Genomic DNA, 17398 nt, shown 5'->3' on the forward strand with positions numbered 1-17398 from the left:
GGATTTGCTGGGAGGAAGCTCATGCTGCCCGAGGGCCCAGCTGGCACTGTCAGGGCACTGCTCTGGGGAAGCTCACGCTGATGGTAGCCCAGGTTACTGAAGTCCTGGATCGCCCCTGGAGTCGCAGCCAGGGCTAACGCTGTGTGTGCAGAGCTCCAGGCAGGAGGCGGGCACAGAGGGGCAAGGTCCCGGCTCTCCGCTGACTGGCTGCAGGTTACCTTTGGTGGATTCACTCTCCCGGATCAGGAAGGAGCCATGGGTGTTCCCGGAGGCCAGGAGCTGCCGCTCAGCATCCTTCCTGCTGAGGTTTTTGAAGAACCAGCTGCACGGACCAAGACAGTGTTAGTGCCACACAGGCCTGCCCGCCCCTACGCCAGCAGAAACCCAACCAGGGATGCCCCGGCCTCTCCTAATGTGGCGGGGCTCCCTAGGAGGGCAGGAATCAAGGACCCATTAGGGCTCACGTAGCCCGGCTCTCGGCCCAAGGGCCGGTGGTATGTTTCCTAGCACTGCAGCCGGGCTCAGGGCAGAGGTGGCCAGGGCTGAGACTTCCCCCTTGCGGCACTGGCTGCGGGGGGAGAATATTGAACCCGGACGACTCACGGTTCCGGCTCCAGGCTGTTCACCCTGGCGACGAAGTTGTAGGGAATGTAGCCTTCCTGGCCAGTGGTGAGCGACTGAGCCTTCCACCACTCTCCAGTCCTGAAAGGTGACCAGAGGAAAGAACATCAGCCCCTCCGATCCTGCTGGGGAGGGGGTGATTCGGCTGGCAGAGAGGCCTTGGTAGAAAGAGGACAGTGGATGAATTCTCACCCTCGGACTGGCGTGGGGAAGATGCTCCCAGCTGGCTAGGAAGGTAGAAGACTGCCCTGTGATGCTGGCTCCTTTGAGGGTCCCCCCCATTTCTTACCTGTAGGTTATTGTCCAGTGGGTGCTTCCCTCTCACCGGCAGCTTACCGCTAGATACAGCCACATCCCCTTCTCCCACCCCGAGGCAGGAGAGCAGCGCACGGGGAGACTGGCCTGCCTCTGGTTCTGGGGTCCCACCAGGAAAACTCAGGCAATCTGCTGGCAGCAGAGCCCTTCGCTGACGGGTGCTTCTCTGGAAGCCCTGACCCACCCATGCGCCTTCAAGGCTGGCTGGAGAGAACATGCTCCGGGTAGATCTCCAATGCGTGGCTTTGTGCGTGGGGGGAAAGGGCAGCAGACTTACTCCTCCAGAAGTCGGAGCGTCTCCCCCTTCTGGAGCCCGAGGTCGCCATCATGAGTTGGTTCATAGTCATACAGAGCTACCACCAGTTTATCTAGAAAAAAAAAGCAACCGGTTGGTTTAGAGGCGGCTGGACGGAGACGAGGTGCATCAGGGGTCTGATAATGGACTGAGGAGCCTTTCACCTCCAGGATGCTAAAATGAACCCAGCCCCTGTCAGGAGTGACAGCTAGCCATTGCCGCCTGACGGCTGTTTGGTGGCTTCCATTAAATGAGTTTGACAGGTCTCGATCCAGTTTCCAAAGAGCACTAATTGGAGGTTTCAGCAGAGAGTTCAAAGCCTGAGAGGTGGCCGCTCTGGGTCAGAGTGGACGAAGCACATGGTTGGGGGCAGAACTGGTGGACATTCAGAATTTCCGACCTGTGGGAAATGCCAAGATTTCGAAATTTGGTTCTGCCCTGAATCTGGAGGAAAAGTGAAACCTCAGAATTTTCCATGAAACAAAATATTCCGAACATCTTTGATTTCAACCTTAGGGAAACCAAACGCTCCATGGTAGCACTGCTCATTTGTACTTTTGTGTTTCTTTTGGCCATGAATGTAAATGAAACGTTTGGATAATTTCCCACAAAAAATGCTGATGCAATTGCCACATTCCCGCAATATGTTTGGATTTCTTGGAATCAGCGTTTGGTGAAGTGTTCCGCTGGAGCATTTTCAGCCCCCTCTAGTTGGGGTAAAGCTTGCACTAGCGCTGTATGTGCAAGAGAGAACTCCACTCCCCGGGAGCTGTTGATCAGACACCTTCCAAGAGCGCTCAGTTTAGATCCACACAAGCTAGACCGATGACTGAGCAGGGAAGAAAAGCAAAGAGAATGAGAGGAAGAGGAAGGGCTCGACTCTCCCCCGTGCTGCCTCTTGCATTGTCTACTGCACCTCTGCAAAGTGGGAGTAAAAATTCTACCCTCCTTTTGCATGGAGGTGAGTAATGGCACAAGGCGCAGGGCAAGAGAGGGTCCGGCTCAAGGTGTTTCCATGAGTGGATTGATGGCAACGGGTGAGTTATTGGAAGGATTTCACCTTTGGGAGCCGCTTTGCTAACATGCAATTTTCCTTTCCCTTGGATGTGCTATTGTTCCACTAGCTGGGACTGACTCAAATGCACTGGGGACCTCTCATGGCACAGGAACAGCTGGTGACTCAGCGAGTTTGGGCAGCATCCCCTTAGTGTTCTGGTCTGCGGGGACCGGCCTTTCGACCTCACCTTGCATAGGAGAGCAGGGCGGAGAAGAAATTTCATAGGACACCAAAGGATCGCGCACCTCGGAGCCATTGCGTATCAGCCTCTGGAGGGAAGAAAAGAGGCCAGGTTGAAGGGGGTTTTTCTCTTCTAGAAGGAACTCCCTTCCCCACACCCATCTTCTTCCAGTCGCTCCCTTACACCATCCTCTCAGTTTCACTTCCTCCCCTGCAGGGCATTACCAAGGGCTTCCCTTCCATCTAGCCACTGCAAGTCTTAGCCTAAAGTATGGACATTTCTTCCAGTCCAAAAGGGCACGGTCCCTATGGAAAGTGTCCCCCCCCGGTGCTGTTATGAAAGGTGAGCTCTCCCCCATCCTCCTCACCTGGGGTTTACTATCCGGGTCTATGGGGTAATTGCAGTGCTCACAGATGTCGATGTTTTCGATCCAGTCTTCGTCATAGTCAGAACTGCAGCAACAGCCCATGGTCCCTGCAGGAAGAGGGGGCCGAGTGCAAGGGGTTGTGAAAAAGGAAGGTCCAGGTTTTCCCTCCTCACCCGGAAGGACCTGAATATCCGAGCACAAACCAAATGCAAACGGGCAGGTCCCTGGAATGCAGCTGACAGACTTGCCACAAGTATCAAGGTCCGGGTGGGAATCCAGCCTCTTCCCTGGTTTTGAAGGAGGAGGTCTCAGTAGCACTAGACCCCAGGGGCCAGGGAAGAACTAGGTGTCGGCTCCTTGAGGAAACTCAGTTCCTGCATCAAACCACCCAGGCGGCCATGGAGAGCAGGACAGAGCTGCAGGGGATGTTTCCCCCTTTTATAGGCATGGGGCTCAGTCGTGGGGCTGAGGTGCAGCATGGGGCCAACCCCGCCCAGGGCAGGTTTTAGGAGGAAATATGCCCCTGGGCCTCACCTCTCGTTCTAGGTTGATGTGTGGTCTTCAGTCATCGCGCAGTGCTTAAGGTACTTGCAAGAGCTCCCCCTGTATTGTGTGCCCGGTTCCAACTGACTGTGCACCACAACAAGAGCTTCCCAGTGCCCCACCCAGCCTCTCTTTCTTGGAAGTTCAGCCCTTAAAGGCACAGGCCACTTCACCAGTGTAACATGTGTCCCCCCGGAGGAGCAGTCTCTCAAGCTCCCCAGAGCGTGACCGTGACCAGCCCTCATGCAGGATGCGCAAAGGGCTGGGAGAGTCTCGCATGAGTCTTTACAGCAAGGAGACAGGCGCTACAGCGGGTGGCTGCACACAGATTCTCATCCAGAGGCATGTCCCCACGTCCTCCCACCACCCCCGATTTCTGCCAAGGTTTATATGCCCTGCCCTGAACCCCTCTGCATACCACCAGCACCTTTAAATTGTGCCCCCCCCCCACTATCAACAGTTACGCATCGTCTCTGTTCTCATCCACTGCGCACTGGGCACAGAAGGACACAGCGAATTGACTGGTGGGTTACATGCACGCCCCTCCACACACACACAATAATTAGCTCCGTCTGTCTGAGGAGCGAAGGGGGGTGAATCCGTGGTAATACCCTCTTCCATTTCAACAGCACTTCCCACCCCGAGCAACGCAAAGTGCTTGGTAGACGTCACAGTTTGATATATTAACATTGTCGTCTCCCTCTCACCTGCCACCACAGAAAGGCAGCCCCCTCTGGGGTTGCACCCAGCCGTCATTTATCAGACTACAGCAATACTGCTCAAGAGTTTAGGACAGGAAGTGATGGAACTGGAACTACAGAGGGTATTTAGGGAGGCCGAATTGAGTTATCCACGTTGGAATCTAGATAGGACATTGGGCCAAACATCCCTACGATGGGCTCTTTAATGACCATAAGCCAGCAGGTCCTAGATGATATGCCTAAATACAGCACGCCAGGGCCCTTCACACTATGCCAGGACAAAGGTGAACAAACTCCACCTCCTAAAGCGCCAGGGTTACCGCATGTCTCCCCTCCAGGTGCTGACCTAGCTTAGGCCTGCATAGCCCAGGAGATCCTACAGAAATCATGGCCCAAGGTGGCACAGCTGCAGATTAACCCCAGCTAACTGCCTGTCATTCAAACGATCAACACCGACGCAGAGAACAGTTTATGAATTCCAGCCATTCAGCCCTCGAAGAGCACATTCCCCACAGAGCTTCCTGACTCCAGGAACAAGTCCCTGGGAAGACGGAACAAGACAAGCTGCCCCAGCAGACCCATCAAGAGTGCACGGCCTTGGGACTCTGACTCTTCAAAGCCTCTCTCGGGGACCTGAGCCTTGTGTGCTCTCATCGGCGTCCAGGCAGAGCATGGCCACAGCCCAGGCCTGTTGTATTCTTCACATTCTCTCGGCTGGGGTGACCCCTCTGCTTCATTTGCTCCCATCTCCAGCTTCACCATCCGCTAAGGGCGGACTAGAGTTACTGGCTGAGGTACTGGCTTGGGGGTTGTTTTTTTCCCAGGCCGTACTCCAAACCTCTCTGTATTTGGGACAAGTTTTCAAATGGGGCCATGACTTTTGGGTGCCTCCTGTTTCCAGGCGCTCAACTTGCGACACCACTGGCGTGATCTTCCGAGGTGCCGAGCACCCACCCTTTTCAATGATTTCCACTTGCATTATAAGTGCCTCGCCATAAAGAATCAGCTGGATGGGCAGAATCGCCCCAGAAGCAAGACCAACCTGGGACCAGCGTATGAGACAACCAACTCCGAGGTGCACACCCGGCATGTGGATGGCACACATACAAACGTGGTATGAGCAAAACCAGCAGGTGGGCGTGTCAGGAACTGGCTAACACATGTGGGCCTTGCCAGCGGAAAGCACCCTTTTCGCAAGAGGGAAACGCTGCCATCGCAAATGCTGAGCACCGCATAAATCTGGGGGAAAGCCGCCCCGTGAGTCAGTCTGGAAAGGTCAGCCCACAACCATTGGTCTGCCCCGCATGGTGCCAAGCGCCCCCAGCTCCCTTTGAAATCCGCGAAGGGTGAGTGAGTGCTGAACCTCACAGGCACTGGGTCCTAGCGCGTGTTTATTCAGAGAGCTTGGTCTTCGTGCTGAGGGGCCTTGCCAGTCTTTGAGGCCTTGCGTTTAACTGCGACGGGCGCGAGAGAAATGCCCAGGCTAGATGAGCGGTGGCTCCTTTAATAAAGCACGTCAGCTTTGTTAATTTCGAGTGGGCGTGTAAGAGGTACTGTGGCGGGAAGTCCTAGCGTCATACAGCTCTCCCATGCCTGCACTGGCCTGGTAATGTTCTCTGGGAATAGGGAACTGAGGCTCAGAGAGACTAAATGACTTGCCAGAAGCCACACAGGGCATCTGTGGCACAGCAGGGAATCAAATCTAGTTAGTGCGCTAACCACTAGACCAGCCTTTCCCTCTCAGTGCGTGCACCTTGTCTGGGCATTTACACTTTGCATATAACCTTGTCACTAGCTCTGCGCTCTGGAACAACCTGCCTGTATCTTGCCATCTCATCAGCTCACCATGTTTTCCATTCCTCATCTGAAAATATATCATTTAGCCCTGGCTCCAGCTTCTTAATTTCCTTCTCCCTCTGCTTTAACTTTAAAGAGACAAAGTCCTCTTATAGCTAGTCAGTTTGTAATAATGCGTTAAGAGCAGTAGCAGGTAATACACCAGCCCCAGAGCCCCCCCCCCCCCTCGCCATTTGCTATAGTGTGAAACCCCAGGAAAGTGAACAATCTGAAAAGATAGAGGCCGCTTGATTCTCCACTCAGTCAAACTGGTTTCGCACCAGCATAGCTCCATTTACATCAACTGGGATGCAAAATCAGGCCTAGGGAATTATTTTCTCTCTAGCACATCTCAGCTCTACTAATCTTAGATGTTACTTGTAACAACAGCAAGGGAAAAGCCTTTAGACTGAAATGTGTTTTTTTAAATTGACAGTTTCCCTTTCACTTCACATTGGTATTATTTAAATTGGCAAAGCATTTTGGGCTGGAATGGAAGGGCAAGCACCTCAGCTGGTACAGCTCCACTGACAGTGTCACTGTTGTCAACCCCGAGCGTTCCAAAATCATGAATCCGGCCCCTAAATCTCATGAGATTGGCTTAAAAATCAAGAGGTTTTTTTTTTGCCTTTTGGGTTTCTGAATCTTTAGGGATTACTTACTTCACATTTGCAGGCTTTTTTTCTGCAACCATGAAACTTACAAACGTGTCCGTTTTTTTGTTCGTTTTTAATAAAACCTGAGATTGTCATGTAATATCAGGATTTCACAACACGGGACTTTAAGAATAGTAAATATCACACAACTTGAGATACAATTGTGAGAGTTGGCCGCCTTGTGATTAACACCCGCTGAGGCTCTGGCCTGTGAACTGGTTTTTCCCAGGTTGTGCTCTGCGTCCCTGTGCATTTGTATCAAAGCGACCACTTATTTTGGATGCTTTCTTTCTTGGGAACCCAACTGGAGACACCTGGGGCCAGCTCTTCAGTGGGGCTGAGCACCCGCAGCTGGAAATGACGCCAAGAGGGGCTGTGTACACGCCACACTGGGACGCAGATGTCTCAGGCTGGGGCCCTCGAAATCAGAAGCCGCATTTGAAAACGCTAACCTTGAGCTGTTATAGCAGCAAGCGCTTTTGTTCTTAAACCACGTGGTGCAGCTGTGCGCGTAGCTCCTTTGTAATTGTTCTTGCCCCCCCCTCTCATGCAGCCCTGTGCTCAAGTCTTTTTCAGCATGCAGCATGCTTAAAAAGCGAGGGAGAGTCACAAAGGCACAAACAGCTGTTAAGCACCCAACACCCAGCAACTTTCAATGGGACCCAGACACCTGCTTTTCCTTTGTGCCCTCAAAAATCTCCCCCAGCGTACTTAGGTGAAAAGATGGGACACTGGCTGAAGTGGGCTGATGCTCTCTCTCATATGCCTACAATTCTCTCTCTCATGTGCCTAGCTGGAGGGTCTTGCTCACATGCTCTGGGTCTAACTGATGATCATATACAAAGGGTCAAGAAGGAATTTCCCCCTAGGTCGGATTGGCAGGGACCTTGGGTTTGTTTTTTTTTTAATCTTTCTCTGCAGCATGGAGCCCGGGTCACTTGCCAGGATTCTCTGGGTATATCTCGCTGTATCAATTTCCTGCTGTGGTGGAGGCCTTGCGGACTGGTTCACCTTGGTCCTTCCTGTCCTCTGCCTGTGGCATCTAGCAGTTTGGTCTCCTGAGGGCTATAACAGCTTGATCTGATTCTGGTGGTGGGATGGCTGGATGGTGGTTAATGGCCCGTGATATACAGGAGTTCAGAGAGGACGGCGTAGTAGTGCCTTCTGGCCTTATACTCTATGACTATGAAAACTCCAGTTTTACAGATGCCGAGAAGAGTAACTAGCTATAAAGGGTTAAATATCATAGAAAAGAATCATTAATAAAAAACTGGGAAGCTGGTGCCTTGTCAGCCAGGGGCCTTATCCATTGTGTTCATTGGAAATCAGACCACTGATGATGGAGAGAATTCAACTGCCATCCGAACCCACGGGAAAGCAGGAGGTTTTCCAAGCTGCCAGCTACGTTCTATTAACTCAGTAACGATGACAGAAATAAATATTACTAGTATTTTTTACTCTCTTTTGGTTCTTTTCAAAGAGTTTTGCCCATTTTAAATATTCTCCTCCATACTTGCTTTGCACGGAGAAAGGATCAAACTTGCCACAGAGCCATTTCAAAAGCCTCCTGCTTTTGTATAAATCATAGGATCATAGAAATGTCGGGCTGGAAGGGACCTCGAGAGGTCATCTAGCCCAGCCCCCTCCGCTGAGGCAGGATCAAGTAAACCTAGACCATCCCTGACAGGGGTTTGTCCAACCTGTTCTTAAAAACCTCCAGTGTTGAAGATTCCACAGCCTCCCTTGGAAGCCTGTTCCAGAGTACAAATACACTAATAATTAGAAAGCTTTTTTCCTAATAGCTAACCTAAATCTCCCTCGCGGCCCATTAAGCCCATTATTCTTTGTCCAACCTACAGCAGATCTGCAGAACAATTGATCACAATCCTTTTTGTCCATAGTTGAAGACTGTCAGCAGAACCTCCCACAATCTTCTTTTCTTAAGACTAAACATGCCCAGTTTTTTGCCTTTTCTTATAGGATTTTCTAAACCTTTTATCGTTTTTGTTGCTCTCCTCTGGACTCTCTCCAATTTGTCCCCATCCTTTTTAAAGTGTCGCACCCAGAATTTGTTCTCCAGATGACGCCTCCCCAGTGCTGAGCGGAGCAGGACAATTACCTCCCATGTCTTACATACAACTCTTCTGTTAATTCACACCCCGAATATTAGCCTTTTTCACAACTGTATCACATTGTTGACTCCTATTCAATTGGTGATTCACTATAACCCCCAGATCTTTTCCAGCAGTAGTACCACCTAGCCTGTTATTCTCCATTTTGTAGCTAATTTTTCCTTCCTAAGTGAAGTAGGTTGCACTTGTTAGTATTGAATTTCATCTTGTTGATTTCAGGCCAATTCTCCAATTTGTCAAGGTTGTTTTGAATTCTAATTCTGTCCCCCAAAGTGCAACCCCTCCCAGCTTGGTATCATCTTCAAATTTTAAAATCACACTCTCTACTCCATTATCCAAGTCATTCATAAAAATATTGACTAGTACTGGACCTAGGACTGACCCCTGTATGACCCCACTAGCTATGTCTATTTGACTGTGGACCATTGATAACTCCTCTTGGAGTACAGTCTTTCAACCACTTGTACAGCCACCTTATGTTAATTTAATCTAGACAATATTCCCTAGTTTGAGGAATGCCAAGTGGGACCATGTCAAAAGCCTAACTAATATCAAGATGGATCACGTCTACGGCTTCACCCCATCCACTAGACCACTAACCCTTTCAAAAGAGGAAATTAGGTTGGTTTGGCCTGATTTGTTCTTGACAAATCCATGCTGGCTATTCCTGAAAACTCTATTATCCTCTGAGTGCCCACAAATGGATTGTTTTAATAATTTGTTCCAGTACCTTTCCAGGTACCAAAATTAGACCGACTGATCTATCATTCCCAGGTCCTCTGTGTTCTCCATTTAAAAGATAGGTGCTATTTTTACCCTTCTCCAGTCCTTTGGGACCTCACTCATCCTCCAGGCGTTCACGAAGATAATGGCAAATGGTTCTGAGATTGCTTCAGCTAGTTGTTTAAGTACCATAGGGTGAGTTTCATCAGGCCCTGCTGATTTGAATGCATCTAACTCAGTGGCTCTCAACCTTTCCAGACTACTGTACCCCTTTCAGGAGTCTGATTTCTCTTGCGTACCTTAAGTTTCACCTCACTTAAAAACTACGTGCGTACAAAATCCGACATAAAAATACAAAAGTGTCCCAGCACACTATTACTGAACAATTGCTTGCTTTCTCATTGTACCATATCATTACAAAATCAATTAACCGGAATACAAATACCGTACATACATTTCAGTGTATAGTATATAGAGCAGTATAAACAAACCATTGTCTGTATGAAATTTTTGTTTGTACTGAATTCGGTAGTGCTTTTTGTTGTAAAACTAGGCAAATATCTAGATGAGTTGATGTGCCCCGTGGAAGACCTCTGCATACCCCCCATGGAGCCCTGGTTGGAAACCCCTAATCTAACTTACTGAAATATTCTTTAACCTCTTTGTTTCCTATTTTGGCTTGTGTTCCTTCCCCCTTGATGATAATATTAATTGTGTGAGTATCTGGTCACCATTAACTTTTTTTAGTGAAGACTGAAGCACAATAGCCGTTAAACACCTCAGCTTCCTTGCTATTCGCTCTCCCTTCCCCGCTAAGTAGAGGATCTATGCTTTTCTTCATCTTTCTCTTGCTCCCAATGTATTTATAGAATCTCTTCTTAGGGCCTTTTATGTCCCTTGCTAGGTACAACTCATTTGTTGCCTTAGACTTTCTGATTTTGTCCCTCCATGCTCACGCTATTCTTTCGTACTCCTCCTTAGCAATTTGCCCATGTTTCCAATTTCTCTAGGATTCCTTTTTGATTTTCAGGTCATTAAAGAGCTCCTGCTGCCGCCATTCTGGCCTCTTGCTATTCTTCCTATCTTTCCTTTGCATTGGGATAGTTTGCAGCTGTGCATTTAATATTGTCTCCTTGAGAAACCGACAGCTCTCCTGAACTCCTTTATAGCTAATTCCCCTAAAGGCAAGTAGCAGCTGAATGCAGTTGAATGAGGACACCTCCGTGGGCTGGGAAGCATCAGTAAAATGGTGACTTGCACTGAGCAATCCCAGCACCTCTCGTGGTTAGGAGTGTGAGGCCTCCACGGGTACCTCTGCAAATGGTTTCGAATCTTCTTAGACAACATCTCTGGGAGGATCGGAGGCGTTAGAATGAACCAGCACAGATTCCATTGAATGCACACACCAAATAGGAGTCCTAGGGCCTGCATTAGCCAGTCCTCCTACTTTATCGATTCTGGCCTATGGATTCAGCCCTGGGCTGGATCCTGCTGTACTGGAGCCAATGGGAGATTTGTCATTGACTTCAGTGGATATTGGACTGGGCTCCTTGTGTGAACTTGGCTTGGGAAGCGAGAATGCAGTGCTCAGCTAACTGAACTTCCAAGGGTTCATTTCTGTTGTGTCCTTAGCACAGCTGCAGCGTAGGTTTTGTTGTGGGCATGTGGCTGTGTGCCTATATGTCTGTGTAACGGAATGTGTATGTGATTGTGTCCACGGTCCTGATCCTGCAATGGGACCTATACAACAGACCCTTGCACCCGGGCAGATGGACCCCTGGAAGTCAAGGTCCAAGCCTTAGGAGGCACAGAGGTCAACCGCATGGCTCTGATTGCAGGATCGGGGCCTGTGTGTGCGTGTAGATCTATGTGGGGTGTGTGAATGTATGTGTATACACACCCTTGTTCATGCACAGGGAAGTGTACTGTCGACTTTTACTATTGTGTCGATTTTAAAAGTTACACTTGATCTTGCTGGCTGGCGAGCTGGCTGTTAATTGAAGTCTATACATTAAATAGGTATGGTTAAAACAGAAACCCGTGTTGTCAGAAACTAAACGGATGCCCCTGTCCAAAAGCAGTGGAGAGCAAAGATGGGTTGGCGAAATCTTTGTCACTTGGCTTCCAAGTTTCAGAGAAGCTAATTGCACTTAGAAGGGCTGTTTCTTAAAGGAGACCTGGAAAGTGGAAAAATATTGGAGATCATTGTGCCCTTTTTTTGCTTCAGAGAGAAAAGGCTCAAAGCTTCCCTGCTCCCCTTTCAAATACTTTTTTTTTTTTTTTGGCTTGGGGGTTTTTAACATTAACATTTTAGGTCTTGTCTACCCTGGAAGTCTCTAGTGATGGCTGGAAAACTCCCAGAATTTTGATATCACAAATACCAAAGAAGTGAAAACTGAACAAGAAAGAGCCACCTTTGCGGCATTTCTGGGTAATTGTGGAACAGCAGCACTGCATCATGGTTCTGCCCCATTGGCACCACCACAGATGAACTGCACATGAATCATGCAGCTCAACCCAAGCTGACTGTAGATTACAGCTTAGAGCAGCGGTTCTCAACCTGCGGCCCACGGGCTGCTTGTAGCCCAATCAGCACGCAGCTGCGGCCCATGTGACATCCTCAGGGCCATACGGGTAGTGTTGGATGCGGCCCACAGTGTGTAAATAGGTCGAGAAGGACTGGGGTGACAGGCACTGCCCTGCCCTGACTTCTGTCACAAGCAACACATGATTGAGGGAGTGCTGTGTTTAGAAGGGGTGGGGGAGCATGAGGGAACAATGTGTCTTGAACTCTTGATAAAGTTTGAGTCTAGGCAGGGCTTGAGAGGGGAAGTCTGTCTCTCCCCCCTCCCCCCCAGGATGTTTTAAACTCTCTGGGGTTTGTCTGTTTTTCATTATCACCTATTTAACACTTGGGCTAAATCCTCTCTAAATCTTGTCAATTAAGGCAGACAAAACTCCTAATCTGCATCTCCGACACCCACAACAAATCCTTTACCAAGACCAGGAAGAAATTACCCATATTTCCAAGGTTTAAAAAGCCAGGTCTACACTGTGCACTTACTATGTCGTTCAGGGGTGTGAAAAATCCACAGCCCTCAGTGACATAGTTATACCGACTTAACCCCCTGTGCGTAGACAGCGCTATGTCAGCAGGAGATAGCTACCGCCTCTCGCGAAGGTGGAGAAACTCTTTCCTGTCGGTTTAGAGCATCTTCATCAAAGCTACAGCTGCACCAATTCAGCATTTGTACCTACCTAAAGAAAAATGCTTTCAGGCCTTTGCTTCCTAAAGAAGCCCAAAGGACTGAGGCCGATTGCTGCCTTGGGCAGAGTCGCTTCCAAAGAGGGGTACAGGGAAATGTACGAGGCGCTCGCTCTCTCGTTGTATTGTACATGGCATCCTAGGGCCTGTTGACGTCACAGGGATGTTTAGCATCTTGTGTCTCCCATTAACAAGAAGGAAACAAATAAAATAAAACGAAATTTCCACCCTCGTGGAAGAAAAAACTCAAACTGTCCCAAATACCATTGCTTGGAGATAACATCAAGCATTTAAAATATGATGCATCTGCAAAAGGCAAAAGATGCCAGAGTTGTGTTTTTACCTTCCCACAAGAATCCTGGGTGGGGTAGGAGGTGTTCATGCTTAAGCCACAAAAAAATTTCCACCGAAAGAATCTGTGTCATCTGAGCAACACCTGAGGACAGCCATGATTTTTTGTGTGTGAAGTTGTTTTTGTCTCTCTTTGGTAGCTGTTTTTGTCTCTGTGACAGAACATTTGCGTCAGTCCGCATGTGTGTGTCTGCACTCATTTGCCTTTGTGTGTTTGTGTCTATGTGTCTCTCTAGGGATTTTGTCTGCGAGTGTATGTTTGTGTGTCTGTGGGACTGAATGGGTCAGTCTGCCTGTGTACGTCGGTAGCTGGTCAAGAGTTTGGCTCTGTGTGCTTGCGTCTGTGCGTAGGTCTAGGCTTTCTCTGTGCATATTTGTGTCTCAGTGACTGCATGATTGTGTGCTTCTGTTTGTGAGTCTGCATTTGTTCTTCTGTGTCTGGCTTTCAGTCTGTGTTTGCACATGTTTGTATAGCTGTGCATGTTTGTGTGCATGCGTGTGTGCAAATTTTCCTCTCATGGTTTTGGGCCACTCAGTTTGGGAGAAGCATGAGTGGGTCCGTGGGTGGGTCAGGGGCATTGGGGGATAGGTATTATGAAAAGGACAGTGGAACCCTCATCTCTGAAAATATTCCAGGCTTCTATAATAACGCTCCAGCCTCTCAGCTCACAGCCCTGACTCCACATGCGTGGCAGGAGCTGGCGGCCACAAGAATGAACACGCGGTATCCAACAGTGTCGTCACGCCCCACAAAAGCAAACTCTCAGCCCGGTCACTGCTGACCAGCCCACTGGGGTGACCCTTGTGTTTCATGTGACCGGCCAGCCCAGTGCCAGCACATGCAGGCCCTAACGGCTCTGTTCCAAGCATCCTGACCTTTGCCTCTTGGGTTCCTCTCTGGGTCCTTGTGGGTCCTCTGGGGGTGATTCTAGCCGAGCAAAGTGCCAGACTGCTCTAACTAGGTATTGAAGGATGCGTCTTAGAAGGGAATGGGACACCGTCTGAGCTCTTTCTGCAGCCACAATGGATTTGAGGCGAGGCAAGCAGACAGCCCTGCACCAAAATTTCACAGCTGAGCCACCGAACAATATAATTCAGAAGTACTCCAGTAACTTTTCACTGCAGAGATGGATTTTCCCTGCTGCTTGAGACTCAGAGCATCTCAAAGAGCTGCTCTGAGGGACAAACTAACCCATCAGCAAACAGACGCTCCCTCCAGCATATTCTCAGTCCAGTTTTCAAGGCTGATGGCTCAGGAAATATCTCCCAGTTTTGTCCTGGAAGTCAGAGCTTTTGGGGCACTGGAGTCACCAGATGCCCAGTTTGCCCGCTAGTATTTGGGAAAACAGGGCAGTTAGAAGAAGGTTTGGTTGGAGGGAGCAACTCAGGAGTCTGTACGTGACCGACTCAGACTAAAATGTGGGTCTGTCGGTCTGCACATCCCCAAACCAACACAGTGATCCCCCACGGAGACCAAAGGCACCGAGAGAGAGGCCAAGGAGATAGACTCCCAAAATGTATCACCCAGACACCAGAGGGACAGACCCTGGACGGTTAGACCCATTTCCCAGCCTCTATCCAAGGAACGCACTGAAGTGCTCACTTCACTCCCTCCAAAGAGGCAAGTGGTATCGTTTGGGGGTCGTCGTTCCCCAAAGAAACCTTGGCTCCCCGAGCGGGTCTCTGAAAGAGCCGGCACAGACTCCCTCAATCCCTGACTCCCGCCCCAGCCCAGGACACCATTCCCTTTCAGACAGGGTCTGTTCCTGGGCCCTGCCCGTCCCTTACCTGTCTACAGTGAAGTGGAGACCAGCTGCTCTCAGATTCCCATGGCCAGAACTACCGTCCCGGTCACATTATAACGTCCATCCTCTTCGTCCAGAGCTAGTGCTCGCAGCTCCCAGAGGGCAGCCAAACCGTCCTTCACATCAGGGAATTGCAAGCGTGCTTGTTCTCACTCTGTGTCTGTTTTTCCTGATTTCCTGCCTTCTGATGTATCAGAAGCAAACGATGATCTGTTCTCAGCACTTGCTATAACCACAAAATGAACAGAGCTAATGAGAAACTCAGAGGTTTCCTGCCAGCCCTGGACTAGTGGCTCCAGAGATGAAAGCTGCTGGTACTACGTGGCACCGTAAACCACATTGCGTGGATGTTATGTGCATGACATTTACACAGGTGTCTCCAGGGACCCCAGGGAAGCCCTGAGTGGGGTAATCAGCTCCCAACCCCTGCAGTCGCTCTACACTGGTCTTCTGTGGAGAGGGTGTTAAGAAAATGGTTTTTGTGTTCTCATTGGGCGGTGAGCTCAAATGCCGTACATCGCAGCAGGGCAAACGGAGAAGAAAGAAAAAAAAACATTTTAGACCCTCCCTCCCCCGAAAACTAGGTACTGGTCACCGTGATGGCTAGGAGCTGGTCAGTCTGTGCAGTAACTGGCAATCTGTCGATGGTTCTATATGGTCCCTGTCCCTATCATCTCCGAGCACGTCACAGTCTTCATGGGGTTTATCCTCACAATGCCCCTGTGAAGTAGGGAAAGGGCCATACTTAGATTGTCAGCAGGGACCAACTTTGTGTTCTGTGTCTGTACAGCTCCTAGCACAGTGGGGCCCTGGTCCATGGTGGGGGCTTCTAGACTCTACAATAATACAAATAATACAGTGATAATAATAATTAATATCATGCCTCATGGGGAAATGAGGGACAAAGAGACTAAGTGACTTACCCAAGGTGACGCTGGGAGTCTGTAGCAGAGCAGGGAACTGAACCTGGGTCCTCGACTAGTTCCCTAACCACTGTACCTTCCTTCCACTGCTTATATGGGAAACGTCTTTATCCCCACCATGATTCTAGCGTCTGTGTACAGTGCCTAGTGCAATGGAGGCGTTTAGACCACCGTATAAATGACCAGTAATACCTGTGGACACACAGGCCTTGTCTACACTACATAGTATAACATGGTTGTCAGCAGTCATGTTATAGGGTAGACCCAAAGGGGCTGCACCTGGATTAGCTGGAAGTGTGGACAGGAACAGAGCAAGTTCAGCCCTTGCTCAGCTGCTAATCTGATTGCTCAGACATTGCCTCCTGGGGACAAGGCCAGAGAGAGAGAGAGAGAGAGAGAGAGAGAGAGAGAGAGAGAGAGAGAGAGAGAGAGAGAGAGAGAGAGAGAGAGAGAGAGGAGTGTTGTATTTGCTAATGCATTCTAAAAGGCCAGAGTAGATAAGGCCGTGCAGCTGTTAACACTTGCTGAGCTGGTAGAGTTAAACCTTAGGTGAAGCCTTTGTTCCTCTTGGTGCAGCCCAGCTGCTGTCTGCTAGGCCTCACAATGATCCTTTATTTCACAGTAGCACCAATGACCCACATTGTGCTTGGTGCTGTACATACACCTAGCAAGAGGCAGTCCCTGCCCTGAAGCGCTTGCCCTCTAAATGGACAAGGAAGACAAAGAGCTGGGGGTGGAAACAGAGGGGAAGTGACCTAGGCAGGGTCACAGGCACCACGTGAACACAGCTCTGCTCAAAGTCACAGCCCAGTGTCCTAGCCACTGGACCACACTGCCCCAGGATCTGGCAACACCGTTAACCAAGCCAGAGGGAAAGGTTTCTGGACTAAAACAGGTGCTCTGATGCTTTCTTTCCCATCCAGACAAAGAGGAGCTAAGTCACGAAGCTTCACTTTCAGACCCTCTCCACCAAACCTGCGCATTCAGCTGCTTAAGACGGCAGAGGAACCGCAAAACTATTGTCTTGGCTTGTTAGATCAACTGTGAAGCCACAGGCACAAACAGCCTGCGCTGGGCATGGGGGGAGGGAAGGCAGGAAGCTGCGAGAATCTGGGACAGAGCAGTTTGAAGAGGGGGTTACTGGCTGTGGGCAGGGCAGTTAGCCCAAGTACAGCATAGAGACATTTCAAATTACACTTGACCAGCATTAATGAGCCATTTCCAGCCTCATCACAGCGCAGGCCCTGGTAGCTTGCACTCCTCATGCTGGTAATTAAACTGCAGCTAATTTGGCATGTTAGAATTGACTGCACTGTGCATGAGGATCTCAGGATCAACTCTCTTACCCAGCAGAAATGTTGGAGCCCTGGCCAGATTCCAGCTGATATAATTACATTCTGCAGTCCTAATTTCCGCTGCTGGTGTGACTGACAGGAAGAAGCTTCACTTCCTGTCCTAAAGTATTGCGTAATGTTGCTGTGTCTTTTCAAACCACTGCCTTGAGTCCTTGAGCCACCCTCAAAGCTGGTTACATTTCAGTGGTGGGTGGAATGATCGTTTCTGGGATATAGTTTGCTTCAGGAGCTTTCAGGAAATCTTCCTTTATTCTGTTGAATGTTACGAGTAT

At 49.5% G+C, this 17398-nt stretch overlaps 1 protein-coding gene across 3 annotated transcripts in view; it reads right to left on the reverse strand.

Annotated features, from left to right (window-relative positions):
- LCK (LCK proto-oncogene, Src family tyrosine kinase) overlaps positions 1-17398 on the reverse strand; it is a 35575-nt gene that overhangs the window by 13408 nt on the left and 4769 nt on the right. For 2 of the 3 annotated variants that reach the window (XR_010917265.1, XM_067533800.1), the window contains exons 1-6: positions 14832-15133; positions 2837-2943; positions 2476-2557; positions 1214-1304; positions 604-702; positions 219-322 (exon numbers count right to left, since the gene is read on the reverse strand). Coding sequence is in view for 2 of the 3 variants with exons in the window: in XM_067533800.1 (XP_067389901.1) it covers positions 219-322; positions 604-702; positions 1214-1304; positions 2476-2557; positions 2837-2938 (478 nt within the window). In the remaining variant the exon portion in view is untranslated. Of the gene's footprint in view, positions 1-218; positions 323-603; positions 703-1213; positions 1305-2475; positions 2558-2836; positions 2944-14831; positions 15134-17398 lie in introns of those variants that run through there. The other variant, XM_067533801.1, reaches the window with a different exon arrangement.

This window comes from Emydura macquarii, unplaced genomic scaffold, assembly GCF_026122565.2.
Source record: "Emydura macquarii macquarii isolate MOO-44397 ecotype Brisbane River unplaced genomic scaffold, CSIRO-AGI_Emac_v2 contig_3348, whole genome shotgun sequence".
NCBI classification, from domain to species: Eukaryota; Metazoa; Chordata; order Testudines; family Chelidae; genus Emydura; species Emydura macquarii.